This window comes from Mustelus asterias, chromosome 9 (assembly GCF_964213995.1).
Source record: "Mustelus asterias chromosome 9, sMusAst1.hap1.1, whole genome shotgun sequence".
NCBI classification, from domain to species: domain Eukaryota; kingdom Metazoa; phylum Chordata; class Chondrichthyes; order Carcharhiniformes; family Triakidae; genus Mustelus; species Mustelus asterias.
In genome coordinates, this window is record NC_135809.1 from 38,620,193 (window position 1) to 38,643,768 (window position 23,576).

A 23,576-nucleotide genomic window follows, 5' to 3' on the forward strand; every position below is an offset into this window, starting at 1 on the left:
AGAGGATCTGGTTCAGAATAGGGAGGTTAACCAACACTCGGGGTGATGACTTCTGCAGTGCTCTAAGTATAGGGTTAACAAGTGAAACAAGAAAGTTTAGAGATCAGTACCTTCAAAAGGCCAGCTAAGGACTGCCACATGTGCTTCTGTAAGACACAGCATCCATTCAATACTATTGTGATTTATAATGGACATCTTTTTATCTTCTAGGGTCAGAACAGATGGTAAGAAGTTTGTTTTGATTGTCGAAGAGCCACAGAGGTTAGAATCTGAAAGTATTGGTAATCAGCACCAGAATTCCACGAAAAAGAGTTCAACGAAAGTCCTGATTGGTACACAGGGAGTTGACAGCACAGAGGTAAAGTGTCCCTTAAAGCCAATTAATAGCTGCTTTTCAAAGTCACGACCAGCTAGCAGTGAGCAGAAAATGTTGAATCAAAAATTGGGCACCAACAATCCAAGCCTGGACATCAACAGTGTCACAGAAAATGAACTTTCCATGCAGAAACCATTAAAGAATACCTCCAGCCAAAGATTTTCCCCCAATAAAACAAGCCTCATAATTCGGAATCCAAGCATCAAGCAAAAGATTTCAGAATGGGAGGGTAAGAAGGAACCAGTGTTTTCAGCAGATAAAGAAAAATTAGAAAGTAAAGAGGCAAAAGAACTCGATAACAAGTCAGACTTGGTGAAATGGGTTGAAGAAAATGTCATTAAAAAGACTGAATGTAAACACTCAAAAGTTTGGGATTTGGATAGCAAAGATGCTGGGAAAGAAAATGAATACAAAGTAGACGATGGGAAGGCCAGGACCTTGGAGACTGAAAGCAGATTGTCTGGGGGCAAGCAGAATGAAATGATAACGTCTGATCTGACGCAGCAAGTTGGCAGGAAAGCAAAAGAGGTTGCCTGTACTAAATTTGCCACAACACAGCCCTTGAAAAGAGACAGAACAACTGTGTTGAATCATATCAAGAAGCTGGAAGAAAAGACAAAGGAAGATTCCTTATCAAGCCAGCTCAAACTGCCTGGTGATTACTACACTCCTCAAAGACTTCAGGAAGCGCTGGCAGCCCAGGGGGCATCAACCCCCAAGGAGAAAAAGGATGGCAGCTGTAGCTCTGAGCTGAAGCGCAAGCACATCCAGTCCAATTCAGACTCTGAAGCAAGTGAGCTGAGTTTTGGGAATCTAGACAAGGTGAAGGTCTCCTGGGCAAGCTGTAAAATTAGAAATGTGGAGAACATCTACTCGGAACCGGGAATCCTGGACCAGGAGCTTACAGTGAATCCCGTGCCCAAACCTAGGAGGACTTTTGAATATGGGACAGAAAAAATGGCAGGCGTATGTACGTTAAGGAAGAGCACCCGGCAATTGCCAGACTTACCAGCCATCCCCCCACCTCTCCCTTTGTCACCTCCCCCTACAGTCGGTACAGGGGCACTAAATGGGAAACCACGGACAAGCAAGAAGGATAACCGGTAAGCAGGCATCTTCTGCCATTGGGAAGGTTAGTTCTGGTGGGATACTGGAAACTATAAAGCCTTGATCTAGAAATCTATGACATACACGTGCGGGAGTAAACTACAATAACGTGAGCAGAACATTGGAGCCCTTGCAGATGTGACAAGCTTGGGTTCCTGCTTGAATTCTTCCAATTATTGAACTCCTACGTTTGGGTGTGACATGGAGATGCCAGTGTTGGACTGGGGTGGACAATATGAAAGGTCACACAACATCAGGTTATAGTCCAACAGGTTTATTTGAAATCACAAGCTTTTGGAGCGCCTCGCTCCACTTCACCTGACGAAGGAGCAGCGCTCTGAAAGCTTGTGATTTCAGATAAACCTGTTGGACTATAACCTGGTGTCATGTGACCTCTCTACTTTTGGGTACACTGCCATTGAGAAAACATTCAGAGGGAAGCCAGATATACAGACAAGTAGAGGGAAGAATATTTCCCAAGATGGTAGGCCTTTGTGGATCTTTTCGTTTCTGGTTTTCCATCAACTTTGATCAAGGACTGAGATGATACATTAGATGGGAGGGTCCAATCAAGGGAAGGGGGAAAATATAAAGAGTTCATTCTCAAAATTAAAGCTATGGGTTACCCTACATTCCCTCTGGAACCTTGGTTCAAATGTACCCAGATTGATTGGATAAAAATGACCACTGTCCACCATCTGGAATAGTCCCAAGTAAATTGAATCCAGGCAATTTCTATCTAGTTCCTAGTGACTTCACAGCACATTACTAGGCCTAATCTGCCAGCATTTGGGACAAAGATGTACCGACACAATATCGACTGCGGCAGTTCCAGAACGCAACTCACAACCTTCTTGAGGGCAATTAGAGATGAGCTGGCCTTGCTAGTGACACTCCCATCCCATGGAAGAATGCATTTTAAAAAATTGATATTTTTGTTTACAAGTCCGACAGGATAGTAAGTTTGGGAAATGGATATATTGCACTTGTACAGTGGGTACAACTTTGAATTGGGCCTAAGCCCATTGAGCAACAAAGAGGGAATTTTATTTTGTATCCAACCCATGACCTGACAATACTTGACGTCACAATATTGAGGGAATTCACAGAATCATAGAATGGTACAATACAGAAAGAGGTTGTTCCTCCCAATGAGCCTGGACTAGCTTTTTGGCAAAGCTATCTAATTAGCCCATTCCTCTTGCTTTATTTTCCATTGATATATTTATCCAATTTCCTTTGGAAAGTTACCACTGCATCTGCTTCCACCATCCTTTCAGGCATTGCATTCTAGCTCATAACAACCTGTGTTTAAAAAAAAAAATTCCTCATCTTGCCTCTCGTTCTTTTGCAACCTTAAAACTGTGTTCTCCGATTTCTGACCCCACAACTACTGGAAACGGTTTCTCCTTATTAACTACATAAACCCTTGATGATTCTGAACACCCCAAGGACACGCCCCACTTAGCCTCCTCTGCTTTAAGGAGACAGCTCAAGCTTCTCCAAATAAAAGCCTTAGTACCATTCTAACAAATTTAATTTCCACTCTCCCTATGGCCATGGCATCCTTCTGAAGTTTGATGCCCAGAATTGAGCACAATACTTGATCTGAGGCCTACCCGGTGTTTTATGAAGGTTTAACATAATTTAATTTGCTTTTTTCACTCTCCGCTTCTGTTTATAAAATCCATGATCCCATATGCTTTTTGACAGATTTCTCAACATGTTCTGTTGCCTGCAGAGATATTCTATACATGTATCCCCAGGTCTCTCTGTTTCTTTAATATTGTACCATTTATTTTTATTGCCTCTGCTCATTCTTCTTGCCAAAATGTATCAGTTCACATGGTTATATGTTATAATCCAGTTGGTGTTATAACTGGAGGGGAAAATCTCAGAATGGAACGCTGGCTGAAAAGTCTGTAACTTTTACTATCTTGTCAAACAAGAAAGAACAGAGTCACGGGAATGCTTTTTAATTTACATGAAAAAAAAACATTTATTGCACGTAAAAAAATGGATTATAATACAATACTCCTTTATTCTCCCTTTACTTTATCAAATACACACAGGTTTTAAGCTAGCACAAATTACAAAGTACCTTTGAAGCTACAATGGTCTCACTAACACGCAAACTCCTTTTTAAACACACAAAATTGCTATGGTCAAATACACTGTCCACTCTGAACCCAAGTTAGTGTAAATGGTTTTCTTCTCAGAATCCCTCCAGATGATTGTCATGTGAGAGCTTTCAAATTCCACTCCCAAAAACACGCTTTAAAATCTTCTCTCATAATAATTCTTTCCCTTAGCGATTTGCATTTTGAAATCCATAGAAACAGAGATGATAAGAGCACGAGGAGGCCATTTGGCCCTTTGAGCCTGCTTCGCCATTCATTACGATCATGGCTGATCGTCCAACTCAATAGCCTAATCCTGTTTTCTCCCATATAACCTTTGATCCCATTTGCCCCAAGTGCTATATCCAGCTGCCTCTTGTATACATTCAATGTTTTCATAGAAACCCTACAGTGCAGAAGGAGGCCATTCGGCCCATCGAGTCTGCACCGACCACAATCCCACCCAGGCCCTACCCCCACATATTTACCCGCTAATCCCTCTAACCTACGCATCCCAGGACTCTAAGGGGCAATTTTTAACCTGGCCAATCAACCTAACCCGCACATCTTTGGACTGTGGGAGGAAACCGGAGCACCCGGAGGAAACCCACGCAGACACGAGGAGAATGTGCAAACTCCACACAGACAGTGACCCGAGCCGGGAATCGAACCTGGGACCCTGGAGCTGTGAAGCAGCAATGCTAACCACTGTGCTACCGTGGCATCAACTACTTCCTGTGGTAATGAATTTCACGGGCTCACCACTCCTTGGGTGAAGAAATGTCTCCTCATCTCTGTCCTAAATGGTCTACCCCGAATCCTCAGACTGTGACCCCTGGTTCTGAACTCCCCCACCATCTGGAATATCTTCCCTGCATCTACCCTGTCTAGTCTTGTTAGAATTTTGTAAGTCTCTATGAGATCTCCCCTCATTTGTCTGAACTTCAGCGAAAATAATCCTAACCTCATCAATCTCTCCTCATACATCAGTCCCAGAATCAATCTGGTAAACCTTCGCTGCAATCCCTCGAGAGCAAGAACATCCTTCCTCAGAAAAGGAGACCAAAACTGTACACAATATTCTAATGTGGCCTCACCAAGGCCCTGTATAATTACAACAAATCCCAGCTTCCTGTACTCGAAACCTCTCACAATGAAGGCCAACATACCATTTGCCTTTTTTACCGCCTGCTGCACCTGCATGCTTACCTTCAGCGACTGGTGCACAAGGACACCCAGGTCCTGTTGCACACTCCCCTCTCCCAATTTACAGCCATTCACATAGTAATCTGCCTTCTTGTTTTTGCTTCCAAAGTGAATAACCTCACATTTATCCAAATTATACTGCATCTGCCATTGATTTGCCCACTCACCTAACCTGCCCAGATCATGCTGAAGGATCTCTGCATCCTCGTCACAGTTCACCCTCTCACCCAACTTGGCATCATCTGCAAACTTTGAGATCCAGTCCAGGTTTTACAATTGACTCTTTTAAACAAAGCTTCCGCTCCACCTTTAACAGTGAACCCAGTCCAGGATTTAACACCATTTTCTTTATGGTTCCTTTATCTTAACTGACTTCCACTGTTAGGCAAACTCTGATATCCAACCAATATTCTTCCCAATTACTTTAAAGTATTTTTCACGGACTGCAGTAAGACATTTCGAACTTTAGGATTGATTCCTTCTCAGCTTTGCTTGTGATGCCCATGAACAATATAGAACAGAATCATAGAATCCCTAAAGTGCAAAGGAGGCCATTCAGCCCATTGAGCCTGAACCGACAGCAATCCGACCCAAGCTCTATCCCCGTAACCCCAGGTATTTACCCTACTAGTCCCCCTGACACTAAGGGGCAATTTTGTAGCATGGCCAATCAACCTAACCTGCACATCTTTTGACTGTGGGAGGAAACTGGTGCACCCAGTGGAAGTCTGTGCAGACATGGGGAGAACATGGATAGAGTGGACATGGAGAAGGTGTTTCTAGTAGTAGGAAAAACTAGAACCAGAGGGCACAACCTCAGACAAAAGGAACAATCCTTTAAAACAGAGATGAGGAGGAATTTCTTCAGCCAGAGAGTGGTGAATCTGTGGAACGTTTTGCTGCAGAAGGCTGTGGAGGCCAGGTCATTGAGTGTCTTTAAGACAGAGATAGATAGGTTCTTGATTAATAAGGGGATCAGGGGTTATGGGGAAAAGGCAGGAGAATGGGGATGAGAAAAATATCAGCCATGAATGAATGGCGGAGCAGACTCGATGGGCTAAGTGGCCTAATTCTGCTCCTATGTGTCTTAACATGCAAACATGTAGTCACCCGAGGCTGGAATTGAACCTGGGTCCCTGGCGTTGTGAGGCAGCAGTACTTACCACTGTACTACTGTGCCGCCCCTGTTTTATTTCCAGCTTTCTGGAGCCAACCTTCTTTTAGTTTCTCTGAAACTTGCTTTTTGGTACATTTACTCTATTATGCAACAGTTTCTGCTTCGAGCAGAGTTAAGAAATGTTCCCTGTCCAACTTTACATCCACAACTGCTTTTAGCAGAGCTGTGAGAGTTATCTTCATGCTCTCTCCTGGTCTCCAACTACTTTAACTTCCAGTTAAACTAAGAACAAAGGAGACCCTCTCTCTCTGGGGAATTATCTCCTGTTGTTAAGCAACACCCTGCTGGTTTAATTATTCTACATGCCATTACCCCCTCTGAGCACAGTAGAATCACAGTTGGAACTGAACCAACCCCCACACATACAAACACCTTTGTCCAGCATGAATCTAATTACAAGTCCCTTCCAGGCACAGAAACATTAAATTAAACCCACCTAAAACTATACCTTATTGCTAATGTTTACACATAAAAATATAAATCCCTTAAAACCACCTCTGGTTTCCTAACATATAGAATCATAGAATTATCTGTGTCAAATTTAGTTTGCCATGTGATTGTCCATTTCACCAGTTTGTCTATTTTCTCCCCAATTAAGCTGGCTATATTCTCAGCTTGTTTATATATAATGAAAAGAGTAGCATTCCTAATACCAAGTCCTGGGGATCATCACTGTATACTTGCTCCAGTCTGAAAAACAACCATTCACCATTTGCTCCTTAGCCAATTGCATATCCACTATGCTACTGTCCTTTAGTTCCATGGCTTGAATGTTGATAGCAAGTTTAGATCTGGTATTTTGCCATATTCTTTAAAAGTTCCTGTAGAAAACACCAGTCGCGATACTCTCATCCACCCTCTCTGTTACTTCATCAGTTTCATTTTGTATCTAACTCACAAGTATATCTAATCTGGGATTGTTTGATACTACCATTAAGTTCTTAAATTGGAAAGTATTGCATCCCACGTCCCAATGAGTATAAAATTCACCTTTTTAAAAAATATATATATTTAGTAGCTTCAGGGAATAATGCATTATCCAATATGGGAATTAAAGCTTTCATCTATTTTTATTGATACAGTCGGAAATCCTTTGAGTTTGAAGATGTGAAAGACATTCAGAGGCTGCAATCTCCCAATTTCTGCAGAAACGGCCAAGTGGATTGGTATGCCCAGTCGAAGTTAGCACTGAATTACACTTTATCAGAAGAGAACATATACGAGGATATCCTGGGTAAGACTCAGGGACTGGGTACCCACATTCTCTGGTATGCAGTCTGTCAACCTGATTTCTAGTCTGATCCGAGGTGTCTTGAATTGATATAGTGGACAAGAGGCCTGTGAGAGAAAAGACAATATCAAATCATAACCAGGAATTGGTAACCATGATGTGGAGTTGCCGGCGTTGGACTGGTGTAGGCACAGTAAGTAGTCTCACCACACCAGGTTAAAGTCCAACAGGTTTATTTGGTAGCACGAGCTTTCGGAGCGTTGCCCCTTCAGCAGACTCACCTGTTGAAGGGGCAACGCTCCGAAAGCTCGTGCTACCAAATAAACCTGTTGGCCTTTAACCTGGTGTTGTGAGACTACTTACAGGAATTGGTAAGGCAAATTAAAATCCAAATGCCATGTCAACAATGGCCACCATATGTGGGGTTTTCAGTTAAATTTATGATTTTTTAAAAAATGATAAATACAATTGGAACATTAATTTTAGACAGGCAGATTTGGCAATTATTTTCAATTTGAACACCTATTTTACCTCCAGGTAATTTTTCAGACGGAATGGGGATACAATCTTTTAAACTGCTTCACACAGAATTGGCTTACGTTGTTTTGAATCAACGCTTTTCTCGGCATCCAGCATGGCAGATTTAAATGATGTTATATTCATCAATTCTAAGTCGGTCACAGTGTGAACAGCACAGAAGATGTCATTTCTAGTGACATCTAAAGGGATCATCAGCTGCTGTCTAGATAAATCATTAGTTAATTGATTTAGATTGCTACTGTGCAGATTTTGAGCTTTTTGGGTGTCTTGGCTGCTGGAATGAACAGCAATCGTTTGTGGAAATTAATTTGGTGCATTGGCAGAAAGTTTTGACATAGGATTATGGAAAATTTCTGATTAGGTTTGATGCATTTGGCACAAACTGCCTTTGTAGCTGGGAGAGAAGCAGGCTAGAATCCAGGGAGCTGCAGCTTCAGAGAGAGGAGGGGAGCTCGCAGAAGCCATACACACCCAGAGCTCTCACCTGCAGTTCACCAAGGAGCACTGTGTAGTCATAGACCTCCCCCATCTGCTGCAGTATCTATTGTAGTCCAGCACAAAGCTATGTACATCCTAGCCTATAGCTGCCACAGCCACTATGGCCCTCATAGTTTATGTCTCTGGTCACTCCTGGCTACAGTTGGTCACATCTGTAATATTAGCACATCAGCTGTATTTACTTCATAATAGACACACACTTTTCCAATGATTTTATGTCTTTTCCCCTACATATGCCACAAAGCTGAGCAATGGAATTTGTTACTTCTGTCCTCTAAGGTTAAGCTACGGTGTGAGCTTGCCCTCCAATGAGCTACCTCCTGAACCATCCAGTCCTTGCTGCTGCACATTTGTGTGCTGAGAGCATTAACCGGTCCTAGCCCTCTAAGAGAGAGACAAGTCAGGAATGTAATGAAATACTCTCCACTTGCCTAGATGAGTGCAGCTCCAACAACACTCATGAAGTTTGACACCATCCAGGACAAACCAGCTTGATTGTTACCCCTTCCACAAACATCCAATCCCTCCACCATCAATGAATAATCATGTGTACTGTCTACAAGATGCACAACAGGAACTCATCATGGTTCCTTAGGCGCCACATTCCAAACCCACCTAGAAGGACAAGAGTAGCAGATACCTGGGAGCAACACCACCTGGAAGTTCCCTCCAAGTCACTCACCATCCTGACTTGGAAATCTATCACTGTTACTTCACTGTCACTGGGTCAAAATCCTGGAATTCCCTCGCTAACAGCACTATGGGTGTACCTACACCTTAGGGACTGCAGCGGTTCAAGAAGGCAGCTCGTTACCACCTGCTCAAGGGCAACTAAGGATGGGCAGTAAAAGCTGGTCTCGCCAGCGACCACCCACTTCTGGAAAATTAATTTTTAAAAGTTGCTTTGAAGTTGCAGGGTATCAGCTTCTGAACTGGTACTTGCAATCGTAAGAGTGATGGGACATCTTAAGCTGTAGATTCTTCCTTCTATACTATCTGAGATTACATCAGGATTTGGAATGCAGGAATAGAGAGAATTTTTAGTAGCCAGAGACAATGGTACATTTTGCAAAACATAGTTAAGTACACCAGACTGTGATATAGATTACGGAGGTAGTTAACTACACCAGATTGTGATGTAGATTACTGAGGTTGTTAATTTCCACTCACGTTGTTTTGTTTCTTAAAGACTTGATTAGTTGTGAGTATTCGCATTCCAACCATTATTCATGTAAATTGAGTGTGTGTCTTTATATGCCCTGTTTGTGAACAGAATTCCCACTCACCTGAAGAAGGGGCTTGGAGCTCCGAAAGCTTGTGTGGCTTTTGCTACCAAATAAACCTGTTGGACTTTAACCTGGTGTTGTTAAACTTCTTACTGTTGTTAAGTACACCAGATTGTGATATAGATTACTGAGATAGTTAAGTACACCAGATTGTGATGTAGATTACTGAGATGGATATTTAAGCAAAAAGAGGAATGAATGGTTAGAGGACTAAGCACCCTGTATCTTTCTGGAAACACGCATCCTGTGCAGATTTTCAATATATCATTTGTTATTTTATTGGAATTTATAGTCAAGTAGCAAAGTGCAAAAGGCAGTTTGGGGAATGCAGAATTTCCACACCATCCTCCTGATCGATGCCACAAGAAGATTCGAAGAAATTACATTTACAACTTTTTTCCAGGGCTTCTGCGGATCTTCTCCTGAGATTACGATGGTTAATCAGGAAAACCCCTGTAGATATTAATACCGTTAGTTAATTGCAACAGAAGAATTACTTTGCAATATGAAGAGCTGTGTAATGTACAAGTGAGGTATACAATGCCACATTTTTTGGTTAGAGATAATTTGCAAGTTAACAACAAAGGCCAGAACTTTAGAAAGTATAAATGTAAGGGCAGGGAATGGTAGTTTGAAGGGAAAGAATTGCAAGTTTCTGACAGAGTTATGAGAAGGGTAAATGATTAATATGTTTACTGGTATTATTTCTATTGATATCACAGATGTTCCCAAAGAAAACCCTTATGAAGACATAGAATCTGCCGACAGGCACTCGTTGGGGAAGCGGTGTGTCCAAGTACATCCTTCATCGACTGGGTCCACCCCAAAACCAGGGTCGCCATCAGAAATTAGGCCCGAGACTCCTACAAAGGTAGCAGGAATAGGATAAATTTTCACCTTTACCACTTGAGCAGGAATCTGGTAAACCAATTTGCTGTTTATTATAGAACCTGCCCAATTTTCATTCCGTCAATTCTACTACATTGTTGACTTGATAGGTGTTGGGCGTTTGGAGACTGATGGGTCTAGTCGGCTTATCCTCAGCATCCTGCCAAAGGGAAGTGTTCTGTTATAGCAGTACTTCATTCAGCAGACCGAAGGACATCAAGTGAATATTGGCCAATCAAGTGAATCAAGATTCTGATAGTCAAGACTGGCATTGGGGTTTTGGCATTTGGTTTAGAAATCCAGTACTATGTAACCAGAGCTGGAGACTCCTTGGAACTCCGATGCTCTTACTGAACTAGAGCCATTTAATTGGGTGACATTACCACTGGAGCTAAATGCACTTCACTGCCATTCTGTCGAACGTATCTGGTAAAGATTTGAATGCGTTAAAGTATAGTTTAACTTCTAGAACTGCCTGAATATCATTGCTTCAATTCTTTTTTGGCAAGATTTGATCAGAATTGTCCAATACTGGAACCACTAATTCTAGGCATCATGTATTTTTATTGTAGTGCTGGTTGCTTTTTTTTGTGTGGGTTTGGGTTTAGACAGGGTTTGGAGATTGCCTAATCGCTCAAAAATATACTGCTCAAGCCCATCGTCCTTTTAACCAGAGCTACTTATTTACAGCAAATAGTTATGTATTTGGACCTCCACATGAGATCAAAGCGTCTGCTCTCTTCAAGGTTTCTTTCACTACTCAGTCATGTGATCTGACATTGTCTGATGTTAACCCTTTACGCTGGTCAGTGGTAACTTGGTCAGCTCTACTCATTCTACTGTATTTGTGAAGGTTACTCTGGGGATCTATTCTGTCTTCACAGCTTCCATTGAAGACTCCCTCCCTCTTTCGACATTCCTCAGAGAGGAGGAGTTTCAAATTGTTGGATCTGAGAAAAATCAATAAAGATGGGATAAGCTCGCCACCAAAAGCCAGCCCACCGTCCACCCCGAGCAGTCCAGATGACACACTGAGCTTGGCAGGAGATTCACAACTATTAAAGAGAAGGAAAAAAATCCCCAAGGTACATTTCTGCCCATGGGAAGTTATTTTTTAATTAGTTTGCTAATAATCACCTGACCTTGGCTGCTGCAGTCAGTGAGAAAAAAATAAAACAAACCAATTGCAGCTCAGCAGAGACTGGGATAGGGTCGCCGTCCTTATCGAATACGATCCAAAAATGCCCACAGCCATCTCTGTGCAACAAGATGAACTGAGCCCAAGTGAAATCTCCTTGAACACAGAGCAGCAATTGATGTGCAATGTTAACCCCTTAACCGTAGATCATCACTGATTCCTCACTGCTGTCTAATGCAGGTGGTGTTGAAAATTAATGCAATCTACGAGGCCAGGAGGGGTAAAAAGAAAGTGAAGAGGATCACCCAGTCTTCTGAAACCAGCACAGGAAGAGGTACTGTTGAAAGTTTATTTATTGGTCACAAACACGCTTACATTCACACTGCATTGCAGCTACTGTGAAAATCCCCTAGTCATCACACTCCAGCGCCTGTTCAGGTACACTGACGGAGAATTTAGCGCAGCCAATGCACCTAATCGGCAGGTCTTTCAGACTGTGGGAGGAAGCTGGAGCACCCGGAGGAAACCCACACAGACACGGGGAGAATGTGCAATTGGTACCAAACTATGGTACAGTGCATTGTTATGGAGTAGCATTTAGTTTTAGGGTTAGACCTAATAATAGACCACAAAGATCATTTTAAATTTGATAAGTGGAAACATTACTTAGCTGGAACATATATACTATAATATATATGCACACACACAGTGTCTGCACACATTTGTGTTAGAGGGAATCTTGTTACTTATTGGAAGTTCTAACTATTTCACTATTGAAGAATTTCCATTAAAATGTTGACGAGCTAAATTTAACTGATGAGGTGATTTAACCTGCAGGATGTTCAAAAGCTGGTGGATGTGGTTTAGAGCTAGAGCAACTATTATGCGAAGTGGTGATACCTGCATTACACTTCACCCAACAATAGACATTTAGACAATTCGCAGATCGGGTGTTGGAATTCCTCCTACATTCAAACTCTGCAGAAGTTGGTCTCTAAGAACACACTCTGGCTGGTCAGGCTTAAAGGAACCACTGATCAGAAAAGTTATATCTAGCCCACTAATCGTGCCAGTGAAGCATATTTTGTTATTTTACTTAATACAGGAACATTATAAAATAAGCGATAATCGCCACCCTTGTATGGTTTACAAACTAAACATGTCTGTCGATTTATACTTGGCCTCACCTCGCACAACTGTTTTATTGAGGCCACCTTTTGGAAGATCGGAGAAAAACTGGAAATCCAGTTTATATAACAAAGGATTTTGTTCTTTTGACTCCCAGGTGCTATTAAAGAATTAACAAGATGTTCAGCAATGATGGTAAATTTCTGATTATTAGGGATGTAGTATCTGCTGATGGGAGAAGTTAGTGCAGCTGAACCTGAGAAAATATTTAATCTAAACCTGTATTGCCTTAGTTGCAAATTAGCAAAAAAGCATTCCTTAACACAGCGTCTTGTGTCAATTCAGTTACAGATGAAAACAGTGAAACTGACAGCGAGACTGAAGAGAAGCTTAAAGGTAAGCATGTTCTGGTACAAACTGTTCATGAATCATAAAATATATTGAATAGAATTGATTCTGTTGTCTTCTATTACCTCTTGCCTGGGAAATAGAGGGTATATCAAATAAAATATTGTACACTGGATGCCCGAGTTGAAGTGACTATAGGGGTACAGGTTCTTTACCTTTGCACAGGTGTCAAGATCAGGATAGAGGGAAAAGGTTGCATTTCACTGGATCACTACCCTTTTTTTGTTGCCTCCACAATTTCTGGAACAGAGGATTTATGAGAGGTTGTAGACCATTCGACCCTACAATCTTCCTCTGACATTCAGTAAGATCATGGCTGATCGGAAGCTGGTCTCAACTCCACTTTCCTGTCTGCTCGTCTGTCAAAAATCTAACTCCAGCCTTGAATAGATTCAATGACCCGGCCTCCACTGGTTTCTGGGGAAGTGAATTCCCAAGACTAACGAGAAAGAGAAAAAAAAATCCTCATCCCTATCTTAAAAGGGAGATCTCTTATTTTTAAACGGTGTCCCCTAGTTCTAGTCTCCCCACAAGAAGAAACATCCACCCCATCAAGTCCCTTTGTGTTTCAATAAGATCACCTCTCATTCTTCTAAGCCCTACATCCCAGGAATGAGGCAAGTGAACTTTCCCTGAACTGCTTCTAATGCATTTATATCCTTTTTCAAATATGGAGACCAAAACTGTACAGAGTATTCCAAATGTGGCCTCAGCAAGGCCCTATATAGCCGCAGTAAAACTTTCCTACTTTTATATTCCATTCCCCTTGCAACAAATGCCAACATTCCAATTGCCTTCCTGATCACTTGTTGTACCTGAATACTTACTACTTGTGATTCATGCACCAGGACATCCAGATCCTTCTGTACCACAAAGTTCTGCAGTTTCTCACCAGTGAAATAGAATACTGCTTTTCTATTCTTCTTACTAAAGCAGACAAGTTCCTATTTTCCCACATTAAACTTCATCTACCAAATTGTTTGCCCACTCAACCCATCTATATCCCTTCATACACTGTTTACCTCAATTTCCTACCTATTTTGGTGACGTTGGCAAATTTAGCTACCATATAGAACATAGAACATAGAACAGTACAGCACAGAACAGGCCCTTCGGCCCACGATGTTGTGCCGAGCTTTATCTGAAACCAAGATCAAGCTATCCCACTCCCTATCATCCTGGTGTGCTCCATGTGCCTATCCAATAACCGCTTAAATGTTTCTAAAGTGTCTGACTCCACTATCACTGCAGGCAGTCCATTCCACACCCCAACCACTCTCTGCGTAAAGAACCTACCTCTGATATCCGTCCTGTATCTCCCACCACGAACCCTATAGTTATGCCCCCTTGTAATAGCTCCATCCACCCGAGGAAATAGTCTTTGAACGTTCACTCTATCTATCCCCTTCATCATTTTATACACCTCTATCAAGTCTCCCCTCAGCCGCCTCCGCTCCAGAGAGAATAGCCCTAGCTCCCTCAACCTTTCCTCATATGACCTACCCTCCAAACCAGGCAGCATCCTGGTAAATCTCCTCTGCACTCCTTCCAGCGCTTCCACATCCTTCCTATAGTGAGGTGACCAGAACTGCACACAATATTCCAAATGTGGTCTCACCAAGGTCCTGTACAGTTGCAGCATAACCCCACGGCTCTTAAACTCCAACCCCCTGTTAATAAAAGCTAACACAGTACAGGCCTTCTTCACAGCTCTATCCACTTGAGTGGCAACCTTTAGAGATCTGTGGATATGGACCCCAAGATCTCTCTGTTCCTCCACAGTCTTCAGAACCCTACCTTTGACCCTGTAATCCACATTTAAATTTGTCCTACCAAAATGAATCACCTCACATTTATCAGGGTTAAACTCCATTTGCCATTTTTCAGCCCAGCTTTGCATCCTATCTATGTCTCTTTGCAGCCTACAACAGCCCTCCACCTCATCCACTACTCCACCAATCTTGGTGTCATCAGCAAATTTACTGATCCACCCTTCAGCCCCCTCCTCTAAGTCATTAATAAAAATCACAAAGAGCAGAGGACCAAGCACTGATCCCTGCGGCACACCGCTAGCAACCTGCCTCCAATCCGAAAATTTTCCATCGACCACCACCCTCTGTCTTCGGTCAGACAGCCAGTTGCCTATCCAATCGGCCAACTTTCCCTCTATCCCACACCTCCTCACTTTCATCATAAGCCGACCATGGGGGACCTTATCAAACGCCTTACTAAAATCCATGTATATGACATCAACTGCCCTACCTTCATCAACACACTTAGTTACCTCCTCAAAAAATTCTATCAAATTTGTGAGGCACGACTTGCCCTTCACGAATCCGTGCTGACTATCCCGGATTAATCCGCATCTTTCTAAATGGTCGTAAATCCCATCCCTAAGGACCTTTTCCATCAATTTACCAACCACCGAAGTAAGACTAACCGGTCTATAATTACCAGGGTCATTTCTATTCCCTTTCTTAAACAGAGGAACAACATTCGCCATTCTCCAGTCCTCTGGCACCATCCCCGTGGACAGCGAGGACCCAAAGATCAAAGCCAAAGGCTCTGCAATCTCATCCCTTGCCTCCCAAAGAATCCTAGGATACATTTCATCAGGCCCAGGGGACTTATCGACCTTCAGTTTATTCAAAACTGCCAAGACATCCTCCCTCCGAACATCTATTTCCTCCAGCCTATTAGCCTGTAACACCTTCTCTTCCTCAAAAACATGGCCCCTCTCCTTGGTGAACACTGAAGAAAAGTATTCATTCATCACCTCGCCTATCTCTACTGACTCCATACACAAGTTCCCACTACTGTCCTTGACCGGCCCTAACCTCACCCTGGTCATTCTTTTATTCCTCACATAAGAGTAAAAAGCCTTGGGGTTTTCCTTGATCCGACCCGCCAAGGACTTCTCATGTCCCCTCCTAGCTCTCCTAAGCCCCTTTTTCAGCTCATTCCTTGCTAACTTGTAACCCTTAATCGAGCCATCTGAACCTTGTTTCCTCATCCCTACATAAGCTTCCCTCTTCCTTTTCACAAGACATTCCACCTCTTTTGTGAACCATGGTTCCCTCACTCGGCCATTTCCTCCCTGCCTGACAGGAACATACCTATCAAGGACATCCAGTATTTGTTCCTTGAAAAAATTCCACTTTTCATTAGTTCCTTTCTCTGACAGTTTCTGTTCCCAACTTATGCCCCCTAATTCTTGCCTAATCGCATCATAATTACCCCTCCCCCAATTGTAAACCTTGCCCTGCCGTACGGCCCTATCCCTCTCCATTGCAATAACAAAAGACACCGAATTGTGGTCACTATCTCCAAATTGCTCTCCCACAACCAAATCTAACACTTGGCCCGGTTCATTTCCCAGTACCAAATCCAATGTGGCCTCACCTCTAGTCGGCCCATCCACATATTGTGTCAGGAAACCCTCCCGCACACACTGCACAAAAACTGCCCCATCCAAACTATTTGACCTACAAAGGTTCCAATCAATATTTGGAAAGTTAAAGTCCCCCATGACAACTACCCTGTGACCCCCACACATATCCATAATCTGCTTAGCAATTTCTTCCTCCACATCTCTATTACTATTTGGGGGCCTATAGTAAACTCCTAGCAACGTGACCGCTCCTTTCCTATTTCTAACTTCAGCCCATATTACCTCAGTGTGCAGATCCCCCACGAAGTGCCTTTCCGCAGCCGTTAAACTATCCTTGATTAACAATGCCACTCCTCCACCTCTTTTACCAGCTTCCCTACACTTAGTGAAACATCTATACCCCGGAACGTCCAACAACCATTCCTGTCCTTGTTCTACCCACGTCTCCGTAATGGCCACAACATCGTAGTCCCAAGTACCAATCCACGCCCCAAGTTCATCTACCTTGTTCCGGATGCTCCTTGCATTGAAGTAGACACACTTCAACCCACCTTCCTGTCTACCAGTACCCACCCTTGACCCTGATACCTTCCCCAATGCCTCACCACCCTCACTGACTTCTGGACTACAACTCCCTTTCCCACTCCCCTGACAAATTAGTTTAAACCCCCCTGAAGAGCCGTAACAAATTTCCCTCCGAGGATATTGGTGCCCCTCTGGTTCAGGTGCACCCCGTCCTGTTTGTACAGGTCCCACCTTCCCCAGAACGTGTTCCAATTATCCACGTATCTGAAACCCTCCCTCCTACACCATCCCTGCAACCACATATTTAACTGCACTCTCTCCCCATATATTTGGTTCCCTCGTCGAAGTCATTGATAATTGAGGCCCCAACACCAATCCCTGTGTCACTCCACTAGTTACAGCTTGTCAAACTAAAAATGGTCTACTTATCCCCTATTTCTGCTTCCTAATAGCTATGATGTGCAGATGCCGGCATTGGACTGGGGTAAGCACAGTAAGAAGTCTCACAACACCAGGTTAAAGTCCAACAGGTTTATTTGGTAGCACAAGCCACAAGCTTTCGGAGTGCTGCCCCTTCATCAGGTGAGTGGGAGTTCTGTTCACAAACAGGGCATATAAAGACACAAACTCAATTTACAAAATTTGTATCTTTATATGCCCTGTTTGTGAACAGAACTCCCACTCACCTGATGAAGGGGCAGCTCTCCGAAAGCTTGTGGCTTGTGCTACCAAATAAACCTGTTGGACTTTAACCTGGTGTTGTGAGACTTCTTCCTGTTAGCTAACCAATCCTGTTATCCCCTATTTAGTGCGGCAGCCTTTGATCTGACACCTTATCAAGTGCCTTTTGGAAATCCAGGTACACCACATCAACAGGTTCTCCTTTATCCACACTGCTTATTACTTCCTCACAACTCTAATAAATTAGTTAATCATGATTTCCCTTTCATAAAATCATGTTGACTCTGCCTGATTCCATTATAGTTTTCTAAAGTATCCTGCTATAATTTCCTTAATAATGGATTCTAGTATTTTCCCAATGACAAATATTAGGCTAAGTGGCCTATAGTTTCCTGCTTTCTGTCTCCCTCCTTTCTTGAATAAAGTTGAGAATTGCTGGAAGACGTGGAGCTAGGCCAGTAAGAGATACAGGGGCGAATGTTTCTGTTCCACCCGCCACAGGAATCATAGCGGGCGAGGGACGGACCATGGAAAGGTCCATTGACCTCGGGCAGGATTTTCTGGTTTTGGGGCCAGCGCAGCTGGAAAATCCCGCCCACAGACTCATTGCACCAATGTCGCTGCCTCCTTGTGCTTCACAATCATTAGCTTAGTGCTCCAGTCCAGAGTGCCCAGATAAACATGATGGACCTGGACCCAATTGACTGTAGAGTGGCTACAGGGGTCCCAGGGATGGATTGAAGATTCAGTGATCTTTTTCAATTACAGCCCTTGCTAGATGCACAAGTTTAATACACAACATTCTGCATTCACGTGGCTCCTTCAATGTAAAACAATGTTCTAACGTGCTTACATGAACTCCGTGAATAACGTGGATGTCAGGCCAAAGAAAGAGATAATATGAAGAGTGGTCAGAAACCTCAAAGAGGTTTGAAGGATGGTCTTATGAGAAGAGAGGCATATGGAAGTAGTGCTGCTTAGGGAGGCAGTTTCAGAGCATGGGTCCTAGGTAGTTGAAGGCATGGATACAAAGGAGAAGAGACCAACTGCTTAAATCGATGCACTGAATAAGAGAGCAGCTGGTCCATCTCCCCGTCATGTGAGTGAGCATCACAACTCCCACTGCTCCCACCCACCAACAACTGTGTAATCTAGAAACAAAAAACAGATGCATAAAACTCCACCACAGCTAAGGGGGAAAGGTCATTCTGGGAACTCGCTCTTCAACACCCTCCCCTTTGACGCCTGTAGATGATCAAAATGAGTTCTAGGATATAATCCTAACTACAAAATACATCATCCAACATCCTACTTACCTTCAGATTGTAAGCTAACTGCACTCGCTGCACGTGACCTGATTATTTATTCCAGAAACCAATGACCAGGGACAAAAGTAAAAAACTCCTGACATCTAGACTAGTTTTCTGCTAAGTTAGCATACTTGTAGAATCATAGAATGGCAAAGCACAGAAACAGGTCATTTAGTCCATTGTGCCTGAACAAGTTCTTTGACAGAGCTTTCCAATTGGACCCATTCCCTGCTCTTTCCCAATAGCACTGTGATTTTCCCTCCAAGTACTTATTCAATTCACTTTTGACAAATTTAAAAGGCACTTAAATCTCCAAGGCTATGGACCAAGTGCTGTCAAATGGAATTAGTATAGAATAGTATTTGATGGTCGGCATAGACATGGTGGGCTGAAGGGTCTGTTTCTGTGCTGTATGACTCGGGTAGCGCATTCCAGATCACAACAACTTACTATGCTTAAAAAATAATGTTCTCCCATATCACCTCTAATTCTTTTGCCATTCACCTTATATCTGTGTCCTCTAAACCTTCTGCCACAGGAAACCGTTCTTATTTATACTCAGAACCGTTTAGGACTTTGAACACCTATTAAATTTGCTCTGAACTTTCTAAGGACAGCAATGCTAGCTTCTCCAGTCTCTACATAACTGAAGTCCCTCTGACATTATTTATGTCCCCAGTTCTTGGTGACTTATCTAGTCTATCCAAATGCACTTGCATTCCAGGATGGCACAGTAGCACAGTGGTTAGCACTGCTGCCTCACAGCGCCAGGGACCCGGGTTCGATTCCTGGCTTGGGTCACTGTCTGTGCGGAGTTTGCACGTTTTTCCCGTGTCTGCATGGGTTTCCTCCGGGTGATCCGATTTCTCCCACAGTCCAAAGATGTGCGGGTTAGGTGGGTTGGCCATGCTAAATTGCCCTGTAGTGTCAGGGGACGAGCTCGGGTAAATGTATGGGGTTATGGGGATAGGGCCTGGGTGGGATTGAATTCATAGAATCCCTACAGTGCAGAAGGAGGCCATTTGGCCATTGAGTGTGCACCGACCACAATCCCACCCAGGCCCTCTTCCCCTAACCCCTCATTTTTACCCTGCTAATCCCCCTGACACTCGGGTCAATTTAGCATGGCCCAATCAACCTAACCTGCACATTTTTGGATTGTGGTTGGTGCAGACTTGATGGGCCGAATGGCCTCCTTCTGCACTGTAGGATTCTATGTATTTCCTTAATTATTCTAAATAGCTTACATATATCTCCTCAAAGCCTTTGGTTTTAGAGAGTAAAAAGACACAGTTCTCTTAAGTCTATATTGATAACTAAAAATGTTAAACCAGGTATCAATCCTCTGCTCCAAATAAAAGATTAGCTGTCATACTCATCTGTCTTGAGACATCCTCACATAGACATGTAGCTGATCTACAACTGTTCTGTGCTGTCTATCGTCCAACTGCATCTAGGTTGACCACTCTTTCTACTGCCCTCTACTTTACCCCGTGGAAGAGATCTGTAGAAATAGCTGAAACATTGACATTTTCTTTTCTGAATGTCACTTTGTAGATTTCGTTTTGCTCTTGCAATTTCAAAGAACCTATTCATTTGTCTAATGGTCTGTATGATCATATGTCTTTGCATCCACATTTCGGAAACCCCTATTCAATCTAGAATCCTCTGGCATAAGAAATTCCTGTGTTCCTGGGTCTAATTGTGAATCAGTGAACCCTGGCTCTGCAGCTTCCTGTCAGTTCCAGGGTAGGTGGCGAATACAGGAAAATCTATTCTTTTGAGTTTGGTAAATCCAGGTGATTTAAAAATCTGACCCAGGTGAGTAAACTGAGAAGGTCAAACTACCTTTCAGTAATGGGTTTGCACATACAAATAGATACTGCAGTTGAGTTTCAACAAAATAATAAAATGCCTTCGTTTAAATAATGACTGATATTTCATTTCAATTATTAAGATTGGTTATTACTTAATACGTCATAGAATTCAAATACATTAATTTCACCTCCTCCCCTATCCATAGCTCACAGCCAGCGCCTTGTGTTGGTCAAGTCCATGCTGAAACAAAGGGGTCGCTATCGGACTTTGGAGAGGGATCTCATTGAATTCCAGGAATGGCAATTATTTGAATTCTTTGTGGTGGTTGCTCTCCACATGAAGAAGGGAACCAGTGTGTACGTCCCCGAGGTTACCCAACAGTTCCCCCTGAAGGTAAGACGATGCTGAACTTGAGAGACCCTTTCTCCCTCTGCTCCAATGGGTTGGGGCGATGAACAAGTTTCCAGCTTTGAAGAGAAAATTCCTGGAATTTCTGATGTGATTTCAGAAGGTGGGGGAGGGTAATCATTGACTCAGCATATCCACACATTGAAAAGGAAGGGAAGTCTGAGGAAGTTTCATTTCTTTCAAGTCCTCCCATTGTCTCTTGAAATATATAACTCTAAAAGTATTTTAATTTTCTCCATCATTTCAAACTTGCTTCCCTCCTGATGTATTCAAGAGACTGCTTTCCTGAATGCTCCTGTTTGGCGATGTTAACTTCATCGCAGTCAGGGAGCTGATCTGAAATCACCCGATATACAAAACCAGCCTATCAATTGAAAATGCTGCTTGCTTTGCCAGAGCTAGGCATCTTTAGATTGGCTCCCAGACAGATCAGCAGTTGTGATTTACATTCTAGTGACACTGATCTGGTCAGTAATATCAGTGGAGTTGTTTTAGAGGTGGGAAATCCAAATTGGCATGACTAGCTATTTTATAAAATGTAAAGATTCTTATTATCAGATACCTTCAACATGGGACACTGGTGCACATTGAACAAGAAGTACTCCCCAGAAACTCAAATACTGTGTAAGCAAATTCTTACCTCCGAATTCATGCTGTGGGAAAATTAAAAAATTATGGTTAGATTCTCTGGTGTGAGTTGATTGATCTCATTTCTAATCAATCAGTAATTTTGTGGTACTGGAGATGTGATATTGATCTGTGTTTCCCAGAAGTTAATATAATGTTCCGCAGGCTCCATAAAGGAGTGAGGGTGTATTTTATACTGAGAGGTGAAGGTGCCATTTTCCTGAATATCAGCAAAGGCCGATGGTGGGCAGAAAAAGCAGCATTGAAGCTACTGGCACCAATGATAGCTTTCTCAGCCGTATCGTTTGGGACATTGAGAAACAAACAGCAATGGGTGGGTCCCACAATGTCTCACTGGTGGAGCCTGCACTGCCAGCAACTTAGTTTATCAAAGTTCGGGGCACCATTTTTAAAGGCCGTTGTGGTACACACACACTGGGCCCGATTTTACCATTGCATCGCGCCTGTTTTCGGGCGCAAAAACGTGGTAAAGTTGGGTGTGAGGCCATTAACGCGATCCGCGCCTGCGTCCGCGCAGATGGCCACTTTACCAAGACCCGGGAATGGCTGCAATCCGATTCGCGCCCGAAACGGGTGCAATGGCGATTTAAATGCATTTGCATGCATTTAAATTGAATTAATGAACTGCCTGCCCAACTTTATCAGCATTTCCCCCTTTACCACCGCGTTCGCCAATCCGGAACTGCGCCAAAATGGACATGCTGAATAAAAGTCTGTTTCAGGTGCTCCAGCTGCTGAAGAGGTGAGTTCAGCGCTTCCAACGGCTCCCTGACTCAGATCGGTGGGGGGGGAGGGAGGCGGGTCAGATCATTCTCTGGTGAGGGAGGAGGGAGGCCCGATCGTTGTCTGGTTGGCGGTGGGGGGGAAGCTGGGAGGGGAAGGGTAGATCGTTGTCTGATTGGGAGGGGGGAGTGACGCCAGATCATTCTCTGGGTGGGGTGGGGGGGAGTGAGGCCAGATCGTTCTCTGGGGGGGGAAGGGGGGGCGGTGTAGGGGTGAGGCCAGATCATTCTCTGGGGGGCGGGGGGGGGGGGGGGGGGGGGGAGTGAGGCCAGATCGTTCTCTGGGGGGGGGGGGGGGGCGGTGGTGAGGCCTGATCATTCCCTTGGGGGGAGGAGTGAGGCCACATCATTCTCTGGGAGGCGGGGGGGAGGGGGGAGTGTGGCCAGATCATTCTCTGGAGGGGAGGGAAGAAGGCGAGATGGATTTCTGGGGGGGGGGGGGGGGAGGGAGGCAGGTAAGATGTATCTCTGGTGGGGGGGGGGGGAGGGGGGCAGGGTGGTCCGCTGCCACTCTGCGGGGGGGAAGGGGGCAGGGGATCACGATCAGTCTCAGTAGCGGGGGGGGGCGTGGATAAGGGGGACAGTAATGTCTGTGGGGGCCATTGATCCCGCATTTCGCTCCCAGGCCGCTTTCTCCACTTTCTGCGGCCCGGGAGCGATCTGACACGGGCGCGCTTTTTCAATTTTTTTTCTAACTGCGCATGCACAATTCAGAGCTCCGATCGTTTGGGCGATAAGCCTCGCCCACAACGCAATTTGGACCAGCGATTTTTTTTCCAGGCGAATGGGGGCGCCTGAAAGCAGATTTCCAAGTCGAATCTGAATTGCGCCCAGATTCAGCACTTAGAATGAAAATGGTAAAATCAGGCCCACTATGTCACTCACCTGAGCTCCTCTGGGAGGTCTGCTC

The 23,576-nt window shown here is 43.8% G+C and overlaps 1 protein-coding gene across 3 annotated transcripts in view; it reads left to right on the forward strand.

Annotated features, from left to right (window-relative positions):
• Positions 1–23,576, forward strand: part of LOC144498628 (DENN domain-containing protein 2A) — a 105,446-nt gene that overhangs the window by 53,662 nt on the left and 28,208 nt on the right. For all 3 annotated transcript variants that reach the window (XM_078220021.1, XM_078220023.1, XM_078220024.1), the window contains exons 3-9: positions 211–1,479; positions 7,069–7,220; positions 10,264–10,412; positions 11,314–11,514; positions 11,808–11,901; positions 13,041–13,091; positions 21,034–21,221. In XM_078220021.1, the coding sequence (XP_078076147.1) occupies positions 211–1,479; positions 7,069–7,220; positions 10,264–10,412; positions 11,314–11,514; positions 11,808–11,901; positions 13,041–13,091; positions 21,034–21,221 (2,104 nt within the window). The remainder of the gene's footprint in view (positions 1–210; positions 1,480–7,068; positions 7,221–10,263; positions 10,413–11,313; positions 11,515–11,807; positions 11,902–13,040; positions 13,092–21,033; positions 21,222–23,576) is intronic.